This window comes from Salmo trutta, chromosome 8 (assembly GCF_901001165.1).
Source record: "Salmo trutta chromosome 8, fSalTru1.1, whole genome shotgun sequence".
In the NCBI taxonomy this organism is placed as follows: domain Eukaryota; kingdom Metazoa; phylum Chordata; class Actinopteri; order Salmoniformes; family Salmonidae; genus Salmo; species Salmo trutta.
In genome coordinates, this window is record NC_042964.1 from 46,876,562 (window position 1) to 46,896,899 (window position 20,338).

Genomic DNA, 20,338 nt, shown 5'->3' on the forward strand with positions numbered 1-20,338 from the left:
GAGCGTTTAAAGCGAGCCGATATTTTTGGAACACCCGTTGATAGTTTGACAAACTCGGTTAATATTAAACCCCCCCTGTGGCGATATAGATTCAACACCCGTTACGCTGAGTTCTGACGCCGTAATCATTTATTAGTCTCAGACTCTTTAATCAATTGCGCTTGGATGTGGTTTGGTGGCGTAATTTATGTTGTCGGGGCGACCACGTGCTGTGTTTAGAACTGTGTCTGAAAACATTACTAGCCGTCAAATCCTTTGTTCCTCCTTCCTGGTTTCCTCATTCCTCTCAAAGCTCATTGGAGGTGGAGGTTCGAGGGCGGGACCTTTGATCCTCTCCTCCAGTGATCTTTGAGAGGAATGAAGGAAACAAGGATGGAGGAAACAAGGATTTGACGGCTAGTTAGGTTTTCTGACACAGCCTGTGTATGAGAACAAGAAAGTTTGGTTTGGGGTCGTGGCTCGACTGAGGCCCTGCCATGGCCGCCGCGATGCCGCTAATGTTGGAATGTTAGAAGTGGTCACAGCAAACACAAAGAGGATTTGATACAGGGCTGTATGGTCGATTACCGCAGCCTGCTTGGGAATTAAAGTGCTGTACACTCTCTCAACAGTTGCGTTACTGTTGTTGATAACGACTGGTTGACATGGATTGAATCAGGGGATTTTTGGAGCCAATCTGAATCACTCTATCTAAAAATACATCTACCTCCTCTCTTGAAATAGCAGTGTTTTAATTTGATTTCTGATTGCACATCAATTGCGGTAGAACAAAAAGCGACTCTTTGAGAGGTTGAGACAAAACACTCCTTTGTTCTCTAGCTGTTCCCCTGGCTTAGCCCACAACACACAGATCCTCCATCGAGGGCTCCATTTGTCATCAGAAATGACAGTTTTCCCCGTCAACCCTCCGACACAGACCTAGACCTAGAAGACTTCTCTCAAAAGATAGGCCAGATATCGTAAATCTGTATGTCATATATAAAATATGGACCACTCTCCATTAATCCCCTCATCTTGTTGAGGAAATGGCATGTTATCGTACCATGCCTTCATGTCTCACAATGTGTACAATGTGTTACTTTATAGTGGAACAAATGGCAGTCAGGTGTGTTACATTACTGTTTGACTAATTCAAACCGTTTCAAATCATGATGTAGCGTAGGCTGTCCGTGCAGCGAGGGAAACGGGATGTGATCCCTTGGCAAAGGACCGTGGACACAGCTGGGTCCAGGGAAGAGACTGCCAAGTGGTGATTCCACTCTATTCCACTCTGTACAGGGGCCTCTCGTGCCCAGGAGAGGAGAAAAGAGGGGAACACTGTTGTCATGGAAGCACTTCAGAAAATGATGAATTGAATCAAGCTGCCCTCTCTCCATTTCCCCTGCTCCTGACTCGCAGGGTTTTATTATATGCTTTGTGTGTGGAGTGTGTGTGTGCCATTTGTGTGTTTGTGTGTGTGTGGGTGTGCTGGCTCGCTGTGTGTCTGCCTGTGTGTCAGTCTGCTTGTGTGTGTACGCACTTGTGTGTTTGTGTCTTGTCTGGTTTGTAACCATTGGTCATTGCTGGACACTGGACAGACACAATATAGGGATGAAGACACACAGTCTGGTGGTTACTCTGAGCTATTTCTCTCAGCCACTGTCTCAGTTAGTCTCAGTTAGTTGGCTCCAATACTTCAAAGCCTCCAGACTGATTCAAATGGGGTTTTCCATAATGTCGTTACTGCAGGTGCCAGTTTTATAGGTCACTGTGCCACCAGCTTTCCATAAGTGGGCCAACGGGATGGATGGATGGTGGGGAGGAGGGAGAGAGGAGGAGGAGGGAGAGGAGGAGGAGGAGGAAGGACAGGAGGAGGAGGAAGGAGAAGAGGAGGGAGAGTAGGAGGAGGAGGGAGAGGAGGAGGAGGGCTGGCACCTGGAGCCAGAAAGAACTACTATAGCACTACTGTATTATGGTGGTTGAAGAAATAGTAGTGGTGATAGTAGTAGTAGTAGTAGTGGTAGTATTGGTGATAGTAGTAGTAGTAGTATTGGTAGTTGTAGTAGTAGTAGCTGTGGTAGTAATAGTATTTATAGTAGTAATAGTAGTAGTATTGGTAGTTGTAGTAGTATTGGTAGTTGTAGTAGCTGGTAGTAGTAGTAGTATTGGTAGTTGTAGTAGTGTTGGTGGTAGTAGTAGTAGTAGTAGTAGCTGATAGCAGTAGTAGTAGTAGCAGGTAGTAGTAGTTGTAGTAGTAGTATTGGTAGTAGTAGCAGTTGTGGTAGTAGTCGTTGTAGTTGTTGTAGTAGCTGGTAGTAGTAGTTGTGGTGGCAGTAGTAGAATATTGGTAGTAGTAGTAGTAGTATTGGTAGTAGTATTAGTAGTAGTATTGGTAGTAGCAGTAGCTGCTAGTAGCAGTAGCTGGCAGTAGCAGTAGCTGGTAGTAGTAGTAGTAGTAGTAGCTGGTGGTAGTAGTAGCTGGTGGTAGTAGTAGCTGGTGGTAGTAGTTGTGGTGGTAGTAGTAGTAGTAGTAGTAGTAGTAGTTTTGGTCTTGGTAGTAGCTGGTAGTAGTAGTAGTTGCAGTAGTTGTGTAGTAGTAGCAGTAGTAGTGGTAGTAGTAGCAGTTGTGGTAGTAGTCGTTGTAGTTGTTGTAGTAGCTGGTAGTAGTAGTTGTGGTGGCAGTAGTAGAATATTGGTAGTAGTAGTAGTATTGGTAGTAGTATTAGTAGTAGTATTGGTAGTAGCAGTAGCTGCTAGTAGCAGTAGCTGGCAGTAGCAGTAGCTGGTAGTAGTAGTAGTAGTAGTAGCTGGTGGTAGTAGTAGCTGGTGGTAGTAGTTGTGGTGGTAGTAGTAGTAGTAGTAGTTTTGGTCGTGGTAGTAGCTGGTAGTAGTAGTAGTTGCAGTAGTTGTGTAGTAGTAGCAGTAGTAGTGGTGGTGGTAGTAGTAGCAGTAGTAGTAGTAGTTGTTGTTGTGGTAGTAGCAGTAGTAGTAGTAGTAGTAGTAGTAGCAGTAGCTGGTTGTGCTAAATGGTAGTTGATAATAATAGTGACTAGCTAGAGTACTGGTAGTCATAGTGCTGGGTATCTAGCAGTAGCAATATTCGTGCCATCATGAAAATGGTGGAATCTTTCCCAGTAGATGTGACAATAGCAGGAGAAGCAGCAATAGGATGAGGCATCGAGATATCCTGACAGTAATTTATACGCTGAGCCCGTGGATGGGGAAACTGCAGTGTCAGTTTTTAATCAAGCCTCTCGTTTATTACAGGAAACAATCCTAATTAGCCAGCCAGAAACACATACTGTAATTAACTGTCCAGACTATATGAGAGCCACACTGAGATGCTTAATTGGATCGAAACACTTCAGATTCCGCCTCATTGTTCTGTGTGTGAATGATTCCCTCCATGTAACAGTGGGGGTACTACTCCTAGTAGGGTGAAGTTGCCCCTAGACGCTGATCTTTTTAGCATTTTTCCTGCTGGTGGTTAAGGTTGGATTGGGGGAGGGGAAGCTCATCCTAGATCTATACCTACAGTAGGGGTAACTTCCCCCCGGAGCATAATAGTGAACAAGAGGTTGTAGTTGTTTGCTGCTGGATTCCATGGGTGGATTCTGGGTTGGATCTATGGTGCTAAAGTTGGCAGGAGACCGCGGTGCCCCGATGGGTGGCCACTTAAATTCAATTTGATCTGGATTTGAGTGGAGCCAAGTATTCCAGAAACCCCATAAAACTCACAGCAAACTGCCCATTTAGATGTTTCTCTCAACAAAGAGGACAGGTCTAATACAGAGGCCCGGATATTTATAGGGTGAGGAGTCCTCTTAAGTAGATCCACATACACGTATTATTAAGTGCACTTCTCTAGAGGCAAGTGGGGGGTTACAGCACTCGTTGATCCAGATGTTGAGTATGAGCACCCTAGTGCTTTTATGATCAGTTACTGTAAGGCTGTCTAGGGGAGGGGATGGGGGTAGTTACTGGTGGTCTTTGGGGTGTTGGAGGGGTGCAGAGTGAGAGTAGGCTGTCGGCTTCAGTGTCTCACTTCAATCTGCTCTCATTCAGACATCAGGATATTTTACTCATGACTTTTTAAAGTGTAATATGCCTTGTGGAGTGTTACACTATGTTTTAACACTCCTTACACTTGAGGAAATACTTAACAATGGATATCCGCACTGACAGCTGTTCCTTGAGTTTTTGATGTGGAGGAGAGAGGAGTTTGGTTAAGATAAAATATCCCATATTATATTAGGTCAGGCCTGTAGTCTCAAAGTAGGAGTTCTTGTCATGCTCGTAGAAAAGGTCGGACCAAGGCGCAGCGTGATTTGAGTTCCACATATTTATTTAAAGTGAAACTAAGAAAACAACAAACATACAACGAACGTGAAGTCGTAGTGCTCAACACACTAACACAAAACAATATCCCACAAAGCAGGTGGGAACAATGAACAACATAAGTATGATCCCCAATTAGAGACAACGATAAACAGCTGCCTCTAATTGGGAACCATACTAATACACCAACATAGAAAATACAGACTAGAACACCCCCCTAGTCACGCCCTGACCTACAACACCACCAAGGGCTCTCTATGGCCAGGGAGTGACAGTTCTGATCTAGGATCAGGTTTGCCTATTAGATAATGATGAATAGGATGACATGGACAGGGACACCTGATCCTAGATCACCAATCCTAATTTGATATGCTTTAGGAATATGGGCCCTGACACCGTCTTTACATTTTTAAAGGGACAATCAGCAGTTGGAACAATAACAAAGCATTCAGCCTGTTTTGGTAAAAAGCTGAGGGATGGGGCTGGAGAAATAAAACCACTCTCAAATTCATAGACAGAACTATGGACGCAAGGACTGACCATATATGATATAACAATTATAGTTTGAACCAATAATAAGAAGAGCCCAGCTAGTCCAACAGGCTTTTCATCAGAATTTCTAACGGCGCACATGGAAGGAGACAGAGCTATGGATGCAAGGACTGACCATATACAGTTGAAGTCGGAAGTTTACATACACTTTAGCCAAATATATTTAAACTCAGTTTTTCACAATTCCTGACATTTAATCCTTGTAAAAATGCCCTGTCTTAGGTCAGTTAGGATCACCAGTTTATTTTAAGAATGTGAAATGTCAGAATAATAGTAGAGAGAATGATTTATTTCAGCTTATATTTCTTTCATCACATTCCCAGTGGGTCAGAAGTTTACATACAATCAATTGGTATTTGGTAGGATTGCCTTTAAGTTTTTTAACTTGGGTCAAACGTTTTGGGTAGCTTCCCACAATAAGTTGGGTGAATTTTGGCCCATTCCTCCTGACAGAGCTAGTGTAACTGAGTCAGGTTTGTAGGCCTCCTTGCTCACACACACTTTTTCAGTTCTGCCCACAAATTTTCTATAGGATTGAGGTCAGGGCTTTGTGATGGCCACTCCAATACCTTGACTTTGTTGTCCTTAAGCCATTTTTCCACAATGTTGGAAGTATGCTTGGGGTCATTGCCCATCTGGAAGACCTATTTGCAACCAAGCTTTAACTTCCTGACTGATGTCTTGAGATGTTACTTCAATATATCCACATAATTTTCCACCTCATGATGCCATCTTTTTTGTGAAGTGCATCAGTCCCTCCTGCAGCAAAGCACCCCCACAACATGATGCTGCCACCCCCGTGCTTCACGGTTGGGATGGTGTTCTTCGGCTTGCAAGCCTCCCCCTTTTTCCTCCAAACATAACGATGGTCATTATGGCCAAACAGTTCTATTTTTGTTTCATCAGACCAGAGGACATTTCTCCATGTGCAGTTGCAAACCGTAGTCTGGCTTTTTTATGGCGGTTTTGGAGCAGTGGCTTCTTCCTTGCTGAGCGGCCTTTCAGGTTATGTCGATATAGGACTCGTTTTACTGTGGATATAGATACTTTTGTACCTGTTTCCTCCAGCATCTTCACAAGGTCCTTTGCTGTTGTTCTGGGATTGATTTGCACTTTTTGCACCAAAGTAAGTTCATCTCTAGGAGACAGAATGCATCTCCTTCCTGAGCGGTATGACGGCTGAGTGGTCCCATGGTGTTTATACTTGCGTACTATTGTTGGTACAGATGAACGGGGTACCGTCAGGTGTTTGGAAATTGCTCCCAAGGATGAACCAGACTTGTGGAGGTCTACAATTTTGTTTCTGAGGTCTTGGCTTATTTCTTTTGATTTTCCCATGATGTCAAGCAAAGAGGCACTGACTTTGAAGGTAGGCCTTGAAATACGTCCACAGGTACACCTCCAATTGACTCAAATGATGTCAATTAGCCTATCAGAAGCTTCTAAAGCCATGACATCATTTTCTGGAATTTTCCAAGCTGTTTAAAGGCAAAGTCAACTTAGTGTATGTAAACTTCTGACCCACTAGAATTGTGATGCAGTGAATTATAAGTGAAATAATCTGTCTGTAAACAATTGTTGGGAAAATTATTTGTGTCAGGCACAAAGTAGATGTCCTAACCGACTTGCCAAAACTATAGTTTGTTAACAAGAAATTTGTGGAGTGGTTGAAAAACAAGTTTTAATGACTCCAACCTAAGTGTATGTAAACTTCCGACTTCTTCAACAGAATGATATCAACATTATAGTTTGAACCATGTTTTGAGGCTTTAGTGTTTGTTTACGTTTACTTTGAATACAAACGTTGGCGTAAAGCAAGCTTATATTTTCTGTTCTGATGGGCTATGACAGTTAAACTAAGCTCTTGAGGCATTTAAAAAAATCAATGGGTACACCATTAATTTATACGACCAAAAATGAATATAGCAACTGCAGATCGAACAATCTAATTAATCCAGGGTTTTATAGGGTGTGAAGTTCTGCTCCCGAGTCCTTCATCCCAGTGCTATATTTCACTGTGTATTCTATCCTATCTGGTTTTGCCTTTAGAGAACACATCCCAGGGGCATGACTTTATTAGCTATTGATTTCCTGTCCCCTCTTCTTTGTGTGGCTGAGGACTCCTCAGGACTGTTTATAGACATCATCAGTCACCGAGCGGACAAGCGGGAGGGTCCCGGCCCCTTTTTAGCTGAGGTGGCAAGGAGGACATGGCATTAGCCTATCATCTGGTCCCGTTTGGTTGGATGCAGCTGGCTAACGTAGCTGATCAATCAGTCTCTGTGGTGAAGATAATGGCAGCGGGATTGATCTGCTGAAATATAGATGATGGACCCTCACTCTCACTGATTGTCTCCACCAGATCATACCTCCTACCTAAAATGTAACATTGGGAAAGTCACAAAACAGCCACTCTACACTGCTTTTGTTAGGCCTGTAGCAAGGCAATTAGCTACTCATTACTTTAACATGACACTCCCAAATGATAACTTCCTAAGTCTATTTTAGGACCACTTCAACACTCTACGTCTTCAAGCATCTTGAGAGGTAGAAACATTTTGTTCATGTCCAATTGTCATTTGAAAAGTGAAAGAATATTCAAAGACTGTATTATAGTTTCATGCACTGTACTATTTAATGGTCACATACACCGGATAGTAGTACGGCGCCCCTGGAGCAAATTAGGGTTAAGTACCTTTCTCAAGGGCACATCGACAGATTTCCACCTTGTCGGCTCGGGCCCAACGCTCTATCTGCTAGGCTACCTGCCGCCCTGGCAGGTGCCCTGTGCAGAGTCCTTGGCCCTGGCTGTGCTGTGGCCTTGCTGCTAATCAGGAAACATGTTTTACGGGACATAAAAGGAGCCTCCTCTGACAAAGAGGAGACATCCACTTCCTGGCTCCTTCCTCCAGCAGTGCTCCCTTTGAAGCAAACAGCCATCCTGATTGGTTGTTGGAGGAGATGGCAGCTTTAATGCCCTTGTAACTCCCTTCTCATTAATGGGAGGTAGTAGTGGGGAGGGACGTGGACAGAGAGGGATAATGAATGTTAATCACCACTGCGTCCAGCACTAATGCAGGTGTTAGTGAAAACAGCTGGGCGGCAGTGATGCTGATGAATAATGTGTTGTGGAGTCTTTTGATCATACACATCATTAACGTTATTGATATCATGGCTATGACGAAGATGTGAACGATCTGGAGGATGTGAGACACACACAGTGGTACACAGTGTCCTGTGACACAGAAGGAGTCTGTGACAGAAGGAGTCAAGTCTTTTGACTTGTTAGTCCTCCAAAATCCAAAGGCCGGTAGAAATGTCAGCTGTCTGATGAAAAGCCTGTTGGACCCTAACCATCACCACTCTAGCTCTCTGTATGAGACTCTCTCCACTAGTTTGAATGATGGATGCTGTGCTGTTGATGGGAGGGGAGGGGAGACAGGCAGGGTTACCTGAGGTCGCTGAGAGACTGCCTGTGGTTTCCATTCTAATAGCATAGAAGCCTGCAAATCCTCTGTCTGTCTGTCTGTCTGTCTGTCTGTCTGTCTGTCTGTCTGTCTGTCTGTCTGTCCAGTGCTTTCCTCTGCTTACATGGCCTAGTATATATTTTTAGAACGGTGTGAAAACTCACATAGTTCCTTGATAAACAGTCAATAAGTGCATCTGTAAATATTCTGGATGGTGAGAAAGCTTCGCAGAGCAGTGACGGCACTTAAACAGACTACATGACATCATTTGCACTTTCCCCTAAACAAAAATGTCTTAATTAAGTTTATGCCTGAGAAAGGTAAACGGGTAGTTGTTCCTCCACAAAGCTGATTTGCTGTATTTTAATTAGCCCAGCTAGGCTCTTCTTATTGAATCAGCAAAGTTAGCTAATTAGCCCACCCATTCAACAAGCTGCTTGGATATACAGTTGGTCTAGTGGGACAATGCAGAAGCTGGATGGCTATTTTTAGTCTACTGCATGGGAAAGATATACACAGTGCACAGTCATTCATTACCACATGACAGGAAGGATGGAAATATAGGTTAGGCTAATATAGGTTAGGCTAATATAGGTTAGGCTAATATAGGTTAGGCTAATATAGATTAGACTAATATAGGTTAGACTAATATAGGTTAGACTAATATAGGTTAGACTAATGGTTTAAATATATAGATGATACAGTACATATAATTTGAATGACTGTTATTTTCATTCCTGCATGACTAGCTGAAATGTCAGCCTACACCTAAAACACTGTCAAATGTGCAGTCCCCTGTCTTTCTCCCCACACGTCAACCTCACTATGCTGTCTTTTGATTAGCATCCAAGAGCAGTTTATCATTTAACATTCCATCCTTTGAGAAGACAAACAACCATGTGTCGGAGTTGGCCGACAACACACAAATTAATTTCACATTTCACACAAACCAGGAAACCAGAGAGAGAGGCTGGACTAATCTAATAATCTAAAGATAAACCCAATATAGTGCTCTTGGCCCTTAGAAAGTGGCTGCGCCTTAAAGGGCACCCTATTCCCTCTAATAATTCAAATATAATATTTTGACCAGGGCCAACAGGGCTCTGGTTAAAAGAAGTGCACTATATGTGAAATAGGGTGCCGTTTGAGATGCATTAATAATTGTGTCAGTGTGTCTTTATGGATTTCTCTACTGAGTGTTTATACCAGTGTGGGTCAGACTGTGGGAAAGTGTTATGGCATGACTGGAGAGGGTATTGTTCTGCCCACGTCTTGTTGACGTGAGATGTTTAGACACACCCACGTCTGGCCACTTCCTGACTTGTGGGTTATTAGATATATAAACACCACCAGCGTTACAGTAAGGGGATGATGATAAGGAAAGGAAGAGTGTGAGAGAGTACAGAAACATACAACATGGAGAAGAAGCGGCAGGAGGAGAGAGAGATGCCAATAAAGCCCTTAAATTGAATTGAATTGAGAGACAGGGAGACAGAGACAGAGAGAGAGACAGAGAGAGAGACAGAGAGGATTGCAACCTAAAAAATAAATTCCCAGAACATTCAGGGAACCTAATATGCTAGCTGGTGAGCGACTATGCTAGTGTTGCTATGCTAATGTTGAAGATATGTGGGCTTTGTGTAAAGGGCTCTCAGTATTCTGCTGAGTGGCCAGCCAAAATAGATGTCTGAGAAGTAGGTGGGACTCTGTGGCAGCCCCATCAATCAAAGACCTCCATCTGCTCTCTCCTCTCTGTTGTGTGTGTGTGTGATTGCGTGCGTGCGTAAGTGTGCTTGTTTGTGAGTGTATGTTTTGCATGTGTGTGTGCGTGAGTTGATACCCCCCCTCACCCCCACACATATGACAACTGTGTCGGACACATGCACACACCAAACCGCAGACCAGACAGCCAGTGAAGCAGCCTGGATCAGGGCTTTGCCAGACAAGTCTTTTCCAGTAGGCTAGGCAACAATGGCCTCCCTCCCAACAGCCACAGTCCAGTCTGTCTGTCAACCCGGGTGAAGAGACGACAGGGTTCTTCTTTAGCAAGCTGGGTCATTCACTGGGCTTAGCCTGTGCCTCTGTACTTGCCAACTGCACCACAGCATGGCATTAAGACTTAGTGCTCGTGTTTGGAATACATATTCTGTTGCTTCAGCTTTAAAATGCCACTGTGCCAGTGTTTTATGTGTGTGCCTATGCACAACTCACAACTAGGAATAAGGAATGTCACACACACACACACACACACATACAGATTTACCCCCCCCCCCCAACACACACACAATTTCCCCCACCACGCACACTATCACCACCCTACCCCAGTCGAGTCCAGAGAGCTTTAATCAGATTATAGGTTGACCTCTGCCCTCTGGGCAACGTCCCTAAAACACTGAGGGTCTATAATCACTCTCTAATCCTGTTAGGATTGTTTTAACTCAGAGAGAGGTGATATGGCCCCTGCGACTTGAGTTTGGGCCAGTTCACCAAGGCAGAACCAAAGGAGAAATCAATCAATTAACTCAAGTAACTTCAAAATTCTATTGAATTAAAAGGGCTTTTGCCATTGAGGCCGAAGCATGCATGTAGAGCTGAATGACATTTTAACTGTAGTGGATGGACTGAACTCTTTATTCAATGGATTGAAAAGGTGCATCTCTGCTATGTGTTTTATTGGAGACTGGAGCGGTGGTTGTTTTGGGGTTGTACAATAGATGGTTGTTGTGGGGGTGTAGAATAGATAGATGGTTGTTTTGGGGGTGTAGAATAGATAGATGGTTGTTGTGGGGGTGTACAATAGATAGATGGTTGTTGTGGGGGTGTAGAATAGATAGATGGTTGTTATGGGGGTGTCAATAGATAGATGGTTATTGGAACCAGACCGTGGATCATCGCCGGAGGCTCTGAACTGCCGACCGCCGCTGGAGGCTCTTGACTGGGGAGCGTAGCTGGAGGCTCCGGACTGGGGAGCGTCGCTGGAGGCTCCGGACTGGGGAGCGTCGCTGGAGGCTCCGGACTGGGGAGCGTCGCTGGAGGCTCCGGACTGGGGAGCGTCGCTGGAGGCTCCGGACTGGAGAGCGTCACTGTAGGTTCCGGACTGGGGACAGTCGCAGGAGGCTTCATGCCATGGATCATCTCTGGAGGCTCCGGGCCATGGATCATTCCTACAGGCTTCATGCCATGGATCATCTCTGGAGGCTCCGGGCCATGGGTTATCCCTACAGGCTTCATGCCATGGATCATCTCTGGAGGCTCCGGGCCATGGATCATCCCTACAGGCTTCTTGCATGGATTATCCCTACAGGCTCCAGGCCATGGATCATCACTGGAGGCTTCGTGCCATGGATTATCACTACAGGCTCCGGGCCATGGATCATCACTGGAGGCTTCGTGCCATGGATCATCACTGGAGTCTTCGGACCACAGATCATCACTGGAGGCTTCCTACGTGGAGCTGGAACCGGTCCCACCGGACTGGGGAGACGCACAGGAGACTGGGTATACTGGGCCGTGGAGGCGCACTAGAGGTCTGGAGCTTAGGGCTGGCACACCCCGTCCTGGCTGGATGGTTATTTTAGCCCAGCAAGGCGCGGAGCGCTGGCACAGGACGAACTGGGCTGTGCTGGTGAACGGGGGGTACCGTGCGTAGAGCTGGCGCAGGATAATCTGGACCGAGGAGACGCACTGGAGACCAGGAACGCTGAGCTGGCACACTTCTTCCTGGCTGACAGCTAACTCTAGCACGGCAACGGTGAGGAGCTTGCACCGAGCGCACCGGGCTGTGAGTGCGCACTGGCGACACAGTGCGCATCATCGCATAACACGGTGCTTGCTCGGTCACTCGCTCCCCGCGGTAAACACGGGGAGTTGGCTCAGGTCTCAACCCCGACTTCGCCAATCTCCCCGTGTGCCCCCCCCCCCCATTTTTTTGGGCCGCTGCCTCTCGGGCTTCCGTTGTTTCCTTGCCTGTTCCTCCCAGTATAGCCATTCCTCTATCTCTTCTTGCGGACGGCGATACTCCCCAGGCCTTGTTCAGGGTCCTGCCCCATCCAGGATTTCCTCCCAGGTCCAGTCAATTGGTCCACGCTGCTTGGTCCTTTGGTGGTGGGATCTTCTGTCACGATCGTCAAAAGGTGTAGACCAAGGCGCAGTGTGCGTAGAGCTCCACATGTTTTAAAAAATGAAACTCACCAAAACAAATACAGAAGCAAACGAAACGTGAAGTAATGGTGTGCTTACAGGCACAACACAAAAACAAGATCCTACAACTAAAGGTGGAAAAAAGGGCTGCCTAAGTATGATTCCTAATCAGAGACAACGATAGCTGCCTCTGATTAGGAACCATACTCAGTTCAACACAAAGAAATAGACCAACTAGATTGCCCACCCCACATCACACCCTGACCTAACCAAACTAGAGGAAAATAAACGTCTCTCTAAGGTCAGGGCGTGACAATAGATGGTTGTTGTGGGGTTGTAGAATAGATATATGGTTGTTGTGGGGGTGTAAATCCACTTCAATCAGTGTAGATGATGTGGAGGAGACAGATTAAAAAATGATTTTTAAGCCTGGAGACATTTGATACATGGATTGGGAATGTGTGCCATTCAGAGGGTGAAAGATTTAAGTGCCTTTGAACGGGGTATGATAGTAGGTGCCAGGCGCACCGGTTTGTGTCAAGAACTGCAACACTGCTGGGTTTTTCACGCTCAACAGTTTCCTGTGTGTATCAAGAATGGTCCACCACCCAAACGACACCCAGCCAACTTGACACAACTGTGGGAAGCATTGGAGTCAACATGGGCCAGCATCCCTGTGGAACGCTTTTGGCACCTTGTAGAGTCCATGCCCCCATGAATTGAGTATGTTCTGAGGGCATAAGGGGAGGGGTTCAACTCAATATTAGTGTTCCTAATGTTTTGTCCACTCAGTGTACTCTCCCACTCAAGCACAAAGCCTGGGAAACAAATCACATAGGGATGATAATGGTGTGGAGGTAGATTTTTATCAACCGTTCCATATGGAAGCTTCACTCATTAATGTGGGAAGCTCTTTATTACCTTACCAATACACACACACACACACACGCACACATGCACACGCACACACACAGAGATGGGAGTTATTTCCCTTTGGCTCTGTGATTAGCATAGTGTGAATAGGCTGTCTGTCCACCTCAGCTCTATCTATGTGGTTAATTAGCTGGCCTTGTTCTCCATAAGGGGAGGGAAATCTAATAGAGTTGGCCAGATGGTATTATAAAGCTTGATGTTGGGACTTTGTGGCCAGGCTGCAATTAATATACAGGACAGGGCAGGACAGACACAGACAGACAGACAGACAGACAGACAGACAGACAGACAGACAGACAGACAGACAGACAGATAGCATAAGAAGGATCATATAGCTGTTCAGCAAATCAGCAATCTGTTCACCACTCGACCTGTGTTGATTTACAGTTTGCTGGTCCAATCAGAGTGCCACGTGTGGGTTTCACTAGCTAATCTGTTGCAGGTTTTTTTGCAAGCGAGATGCTGTGGCTACTGTCTCTGGATGCATGGAGAGTAATCCACGTAGACTCTGTGACACAAAATGAGTGACAAAACATTACAAAACTTGGCCAGATAATTTCAAGTCTTCAGTCTCAAGTCAAAGTCGAGTCCCGAGTCTTGAGGCTCCAAGTCTAAGTCAAGCCGGAAGTTATTTTATTTTCTATCAAGTCGAGTCTCAAGTCATCAAATTTGTGACTGAAGTCATGTGACTCTATACCACAACTCTGCTCTTTACACATTGGGATTCATCAGTGTTCCATGTGCAGGATAAAACATGCTGTAGACATTCAGGCTGGCCGGAGGACCAAATATTTACAGAAGGCTGGAGTGGAGTGTTTAGCAATGAGATATTGATGAATGTCCCCTGTTTGTTTTATGGGGACATAAAGAGGAACGTACACTAAAGGCTAATCCATCCCCAGATCAAAACACAGCAGGTGTGTCGGTCGCTGGAGTTGATTTGTGTGTTTGTGTGCATTTCTGAGCACACTTTCATATATGTGTGTGTGTGTGTGTGTGTGTGTGTGTGTGTGTGTGTGTGTGTGTGGGTAACCATATTTGTGTGTGTGTGCGTGTGTGTGTGTGTTTACTAACTAGATAGCAGAGTGTCTCCCCTCTCCAGTCTGGCAGGGTCAGCATGTTTACCTAGGGCTGGAGTCTTAACTTAATCACTGCAGCCTTACACCTCGATCACACCGATAGCAGCATGACATTTTTGTACACCAGAAGTACATTCATTTCCAATGGAACGCTGCGTTTCCCTTGCGGCATTGTGTTACAGAGGCAGTTGCAGTGCATTCTGTGTTCTGTGTGGTGTATACTTTGGATTTATCAAATTGCATGCGTAGACTTAACAGAAATAGTAGCAAAAGGTGAATGTTGACAGGTGTGGACCTGATCCTAGATCAGCACTCCTACTCTGAGATGCTTTGTGAATATGGGTCCTTGTCTAATACACACTGCTGGCTCAGTCCACATCACAGCAATCAACGCTGACACTAAGTCCGAGCCTCTCTGTCTCACCACAGCTTTCTCCTTCAGTTCAGCAATCAAAACTTCCTCTAATTCATTCATAAGACAAATAATAGCAGATTTGCTGATGAGTGATGATGTTCATTAGTATGTTATGAATGGCTGGCTAAACTGGTGTGGAAGGTTCATTATAGTACTATAAATCAAATGGTTCATTAGTATACTATATATCAAATGGTTCATTTCTCCTTCACCACTTTGTGTCTGTGCTGACCTCAGAGCTCAGTGCAGCCTGTCGTCGCGTGAGGCAGAGAGGGAGAATTCCTCAGTTTCCCAGGATTGTTTTCTCAATGGGAAAACAAGCGTCAGTTTCTCAGGCTCTGCACTGCTGAGAGACGGACCGGACTGGGAGGGAGGAAGACGGAATACTGCCTATTCCTCAGTATTCCCTGTTCCACATCTTATCTCATCACTCAGTTTGAACAGGATTCATCTCGGATCATACTAGTGGTTTTTTTTACTACCTGTTTTTCCACAGGTTAATTCATATTAAAACTGTATTTGTTCTACTGTATATTTTCGTGCCTGCGTTACTGTGTGTGTGTGTGTGTGTTTGGGTCTTGCATTAAGTAGTACACTAACAAGCTCCAGTGTAGCCGCCCTTTAGCCTCCCCTGAGTCTTGGCCCATCTACATCTCAATCCTCACCGGAGATAAATCATTAAAATATTTAAATCAGACCCCCTACCACCCCCACCTCTGCTCTTCTCTCCCCACTTCTGCTGGCTGTAAGGGTCTGGACAGGAGCTATAGGGATCCATCACAAATGAGACCCTATTCCCTACATAGTGCACTACTATTGAACAGAGACCCTGGTCATTTGGGATGCTGCCTAGATATTGAAGGGGGAGAGTGACAGTAGTGCTGGCTGGCTGTGCTGATGGCTTCATTGGCCCTGTCTCTGAAGTGGGATAGAGTGGTCTCCCAGAGCGACTGACTTAGAGAGGTCTCTTTTGTATTCTACTGTCGTACGTGGGGGGGGGGGGGGGGGGCACTCTTTCAGGCTGGCGGGCACTCTCTCCCCTCAATTTAAAATCCCAAAATATAAAAGGGGCGTTCTTTTGAAAAAAATTATCCTTTTTTTATTGTGTTCATTTTATGGAAGTGAGGAGTGAGGATACAGGAGTGATGGGTTGTGGGTAAGGACAGAGGAGAGGAGGAGAGGATGGGGTAGCCTAGATGATGATTGGGTGTGATTAACAAAGGTACACAGAGTTCCAACCATCTAAAACATGAAGTGCATGCAGCTGGAGGAGAGAGGAAGAGAAAGGGAAAAAATACAGACTAGCCCACTGCCATGGGGATGAACTAACACGTCAGAGCACTCTATCTCTCTGTCCCTCCCTCCCTCCCTCCCTCCCTCGAGCTCTATACTGTTACATCTCTCTGGATCTCTCGCTCTAGACATTTCACTCTCTCTCCCATCACTCTCCTCATCTTATCATGTCACTTTCCCTCATTCTCATCTCGCTTTCTACATCCCTCTCTTTCTACATCCCTCTCTTTCTACATCCCTCTCTTTCTACATCCCTCTCTTTCTACATCCCTCTCTTCCTAGTTCTCCTGCTGTCTCTCCTGACCCCTCTCTCTCTCTATTTCTCCCTCTCTCTCTCATTCTAATTCATCTAGTCCTTGTGCTGGCACTGAGTCCTAATCTCCTCACAAAGGAAGTCCTGAGCTGCGCCCGGTCCAATCTCTTTTACTCAAACACAATGTTTGACTGGCGCTTGAGAAAAACGTAGCCCCCCAAGTCAAACAAACCGTGAGACAGAAGGTCGCCACTGGATCAAAATGAACCCAACATAATAAGTACACACATATAAGGACATGGTGTCACACACACACACACACACACACGGACATTGTCACACACACACACACACACACACACGTCTGGTTATAAATCACTCTGTTGTTCTGTGATAAGGGAACAGTATCTGGAACATCAACACTAATTGCCACGTCTGTCATAACAACTATGGTGAACAAGTGGTGGCCCTCTCCTCCCTCGCACTAATAGTCAGGACTCTACATATTAGACTACTGCAGTAAAGATCAGTGTCTTAGGTTTATAGTGTCCCATTTTTAACATACGTCTTATCTAATCCTCAAAAACTGACTGTTAGTTTGTGTGTACTGACAGTATACATTGTGCCACTTTTTTATTGCATTCAGCTTAGATGAAGCAATGTATACAAAAACTTTGTTTTTTGTGGTAGATAGACTGTGTTGATTGAGCTAGCTACAGTATGGTCTGTGGTAGGTAGACTGTGTGTTGATTGAGCTAGCTACAGTATGGTCTGTGGTAGATGGACTATGCATTGATTGAGCTAGCTACAGTATGGTCTGTGGTAGGTAGACTGTGTGTTGATTGAGCTAGCTACAGTATGGTCTGTGGTAGATGGACTATGCATTGATTGAGCTAGCTACAGTATGGTCTGTGGTAGGTAGACCGTGTGTTGATTGAGCTAGCTACAGTATGGTCTGTGGTAGGTAGACTGTGTGTTGATTGAGCTAGCTACAGTATGGTCTGTGGTAGGTAGACCGTGTGTTGATTGAGCTAGCTACAGTATGGTCTGTGGTAGGTAGACTGTGTGTTGATTGAGCTAGCTACAGTATGGTCTGTGGTAGCTAGACTGTGTTGATTGAGCTAGCTACAGTATGGTATGTGGTAGGTAGACTGTGTGTTGATTGAGCTAGCTACAGTATGGTCTGTGGTAGGTAGACTGTGTTGATTGAGCTAGCTACAGTATGGTCTGTGGTAGGTAGACTGTGTGTTGATTGAGCTAGCTACAGTATGGTCTGTGGTAGATGGACTGTGTGTTGATTGAGCTAGCTACAGTATGGTCTGTGGTAGGTAGACTGTGTTGATTGAGCTAGCTACAGTATGGTCTGTGGTAGGTAGACTGTGTTCATTGAGCTAGCTACAGTATGGTCTGTGGTAGGTAGACTGTGTTGATTGAGCTAGCTACAGTATGGTCTGTGGTAGGTAGACTGTGTGTTGATTGAGCTAGCTACAGTATGGTCTGTGGTAGGTAGACCGTGTGTTGATTGAGCTAGCTACAGTATGGTCTGTGGTAGGTAGACTGTGTGTTGATTGAGCTAGCTACAGTATGGTCTGTGGTAGGTAGACTGTGTTGATTGAGCTAGCTACAGTATGGTCTGTGGTAGGTAGACTGTGTTGATTGAGCTAGCTACAGTATGGTCTGTGGTAGGTAGACTGTGTTGATTGAGCTAGCTACAGTATGGTCTGTGGTAGATGGACTGTGTGTTGATTGAGCTAGCTACTGTATGGTCTGTGGTAGGTAGACTGTGTGTTGATTGAGCTAGCTACAGTATGGTCTGTGGTAGATGGACTATGCATTGATTGAGCTAGCTACAGTATGGTCTGTGGTAGCTAGACTGTGATGATTGAGCTAGCTACAGTATGGTCTGTGGTAGGTAGACTGTGTGTTGATTGAGCTAGCTACAGTATGGTCTGTGGTAGGTAGACCGTGTGTTGATTGAGCTAGCTACAGTATGGTCTGTGGTAGGTAGACTGTGTGTTGATTGAGCTAGCTACAGTATGGTCTGTGGTAGGTAGACTGTGTTGATTGAGCTAGCTACAGTATGGTCTGTGGTAGGTAGACCGTGTGTTGATTGAGCTAGCTACAGTATGGTCTGTGGTAGGTAGACCGTGTGTTGATTGAGCTAGCTACAGTATGGTCTGTGGTAGGTAGACCGTGTGTTGATTGCGCTAGCTACAGTATGGTCTGTGGTAGGTAGACCGTGTGTTGATTGAGCTAGCTACAGTATGGTCTGTGGTAGGTAGACTGTGTGTTGATTGAGCTAGCTACAGTATGGTCTGTGGTAGCTAGACTGTGTTGATTGAGCTAGCTACAGTATGGTCTGTGGTAGGTAGACTGTGTGTTGATTGAGCTAGCTACAGTATGGTCTGTGGTAGGTAGACTGTGTTGATTGAGCTAGCTACAGTATGGTCTGTGGTAGGTAGACTGTGTTGATTGAGCTAGCTACAGTATGGTCTGTGGTAGGTAGACCGTGTGTTGATTGAGCTAGCTACAGTATGGTCTGTGGTAGGTAGACTGTGTGTTGATTGAGCTAGCTACAGTATGGTCTGTGGTAGGTAGACTGTGTGTTGATTGAGCTAGCTACAGTATGGTCTGTGGTAGGTAGACTGTGTGTTGATTGAGCTAGCTACAGTATGGTCTGTGGTAGGTAGACTGTGTGTTGATTGAGCTAGCTACAGTATGGTCTGTGGTAGGTAGACTGTGTGTTGATTGAGCTAGCTACAGTATGGTCTGTGGTAGGTAGACCGTGTGTTGATTGAGCTAGCTACAGTATGGTCTGTGGTAGGTAGACTGTGTGTTGATTGAGCTAGCTGCAGTATATGGTTCATGTCCTGTATTTCACAAGTCTTTGACTCTTCCAGTAAGCTGTTGTGTTAGTGGTTAGAGGGGTCATTTATCATGCAGTTTGACATCTCTGGGGTGAATCATCTCGTTTGTCACAGTCTGTTAGTGTACATGAGGCACGTCCGGGTTCCCCTTAATTATGTGTTAATTGTGAGATAGTGGAGAGGCCTCAGGGGCCAATAATCACCTGACAAAGTGTGTGTATGTGTTCACATCATGCTCCATCCATCACAGTTATTATCGCATCAAGGTTCATCTGTGCCATTCTCTCACAGTCGCTACATCAATGACTACCACTTTATCTCTCTCTCTCAGACTGAAAACCCCTGTTCATCTAGATGGTATCCAAACTGACACTGACCCTCCTCTCTCTCTCTCTCTTTCTCTCTCTCTCCCCGACAGCCGTGCGATCAAGACCAACCAGGACCTTCTCCCCGAGACCCCGTGGACCAACGTCCTGTATGATGACTTCTGGGGCACCCTGCTCACCCACAGCGGCAGCCACAAGTCTTTCCGACCCCTCTGCACCCTCTCTTTCCGCCTCAACCACGCCCTGGGCGGCCTGCGCCCCTGGGGCTACCACCTGGTCAACATGGGCCTCCACGGGGCTGTCACAGGCCTTTTCACTGCCCTCTGTCGCCCCCTCCTGGGGGGAGGTCCGTGGAGTCTTCTGGTGGGGCTCCTCTTCGCCTCCCACCCGGTGCATACGGAAGCCGTGGCGGGGGTAGTGGGGAGGGCCGACGTCGGTGCGGCACTGCTGTTCCTCTTGTCTCTGCTCTGTTACACAAGGCACTGCGGGCTCCGCTCGGCCTACACGGCCTCTTCTAGGGACTGTCAGACCAGGGGCTGTGGTAGGCTCCGAGCCTGGACGTGGCTGTGGCTGCTGGGGAGCCTGGTCTGCGCAGCGTCCAGCATGCTGTGGAAGGAGCAGGGAGTCACGGTGCTGGCCGTATCAGCGGCTTACGACCTCTTTGTGTTCCAGCGGCTCCGGTTCCGCCAGGCGGTG

The 20,338-nt window shown here is 45.9% G+C and overlaps 1 protein-coding gene across 1 annotated transcript in view; it reads left to right on the forward strand.

Moving 5' to 3' along the window:
- The window catches only part of LOC115199113 (protein O-mannosyl-transferase TMTC2), an 89,869-nt gene that overhangs the window by 20,424 nt on the left and 49,107 nt on the right, over nucleotides 1-20,338 (forward strand). The window contains exon 2 of the mRNA XM_029761689.1: nucleotides 19,735-20,338. This exon is cut by the window's right edge and continues 18 nt beyond it. Within this exon, the coding sequence (XP_029617549.1) occupies nucleotides 19,735-20,338 (604 nt within the window). The remainder of the gene's footprint in view (nucleotides 1-19,734) is intronic.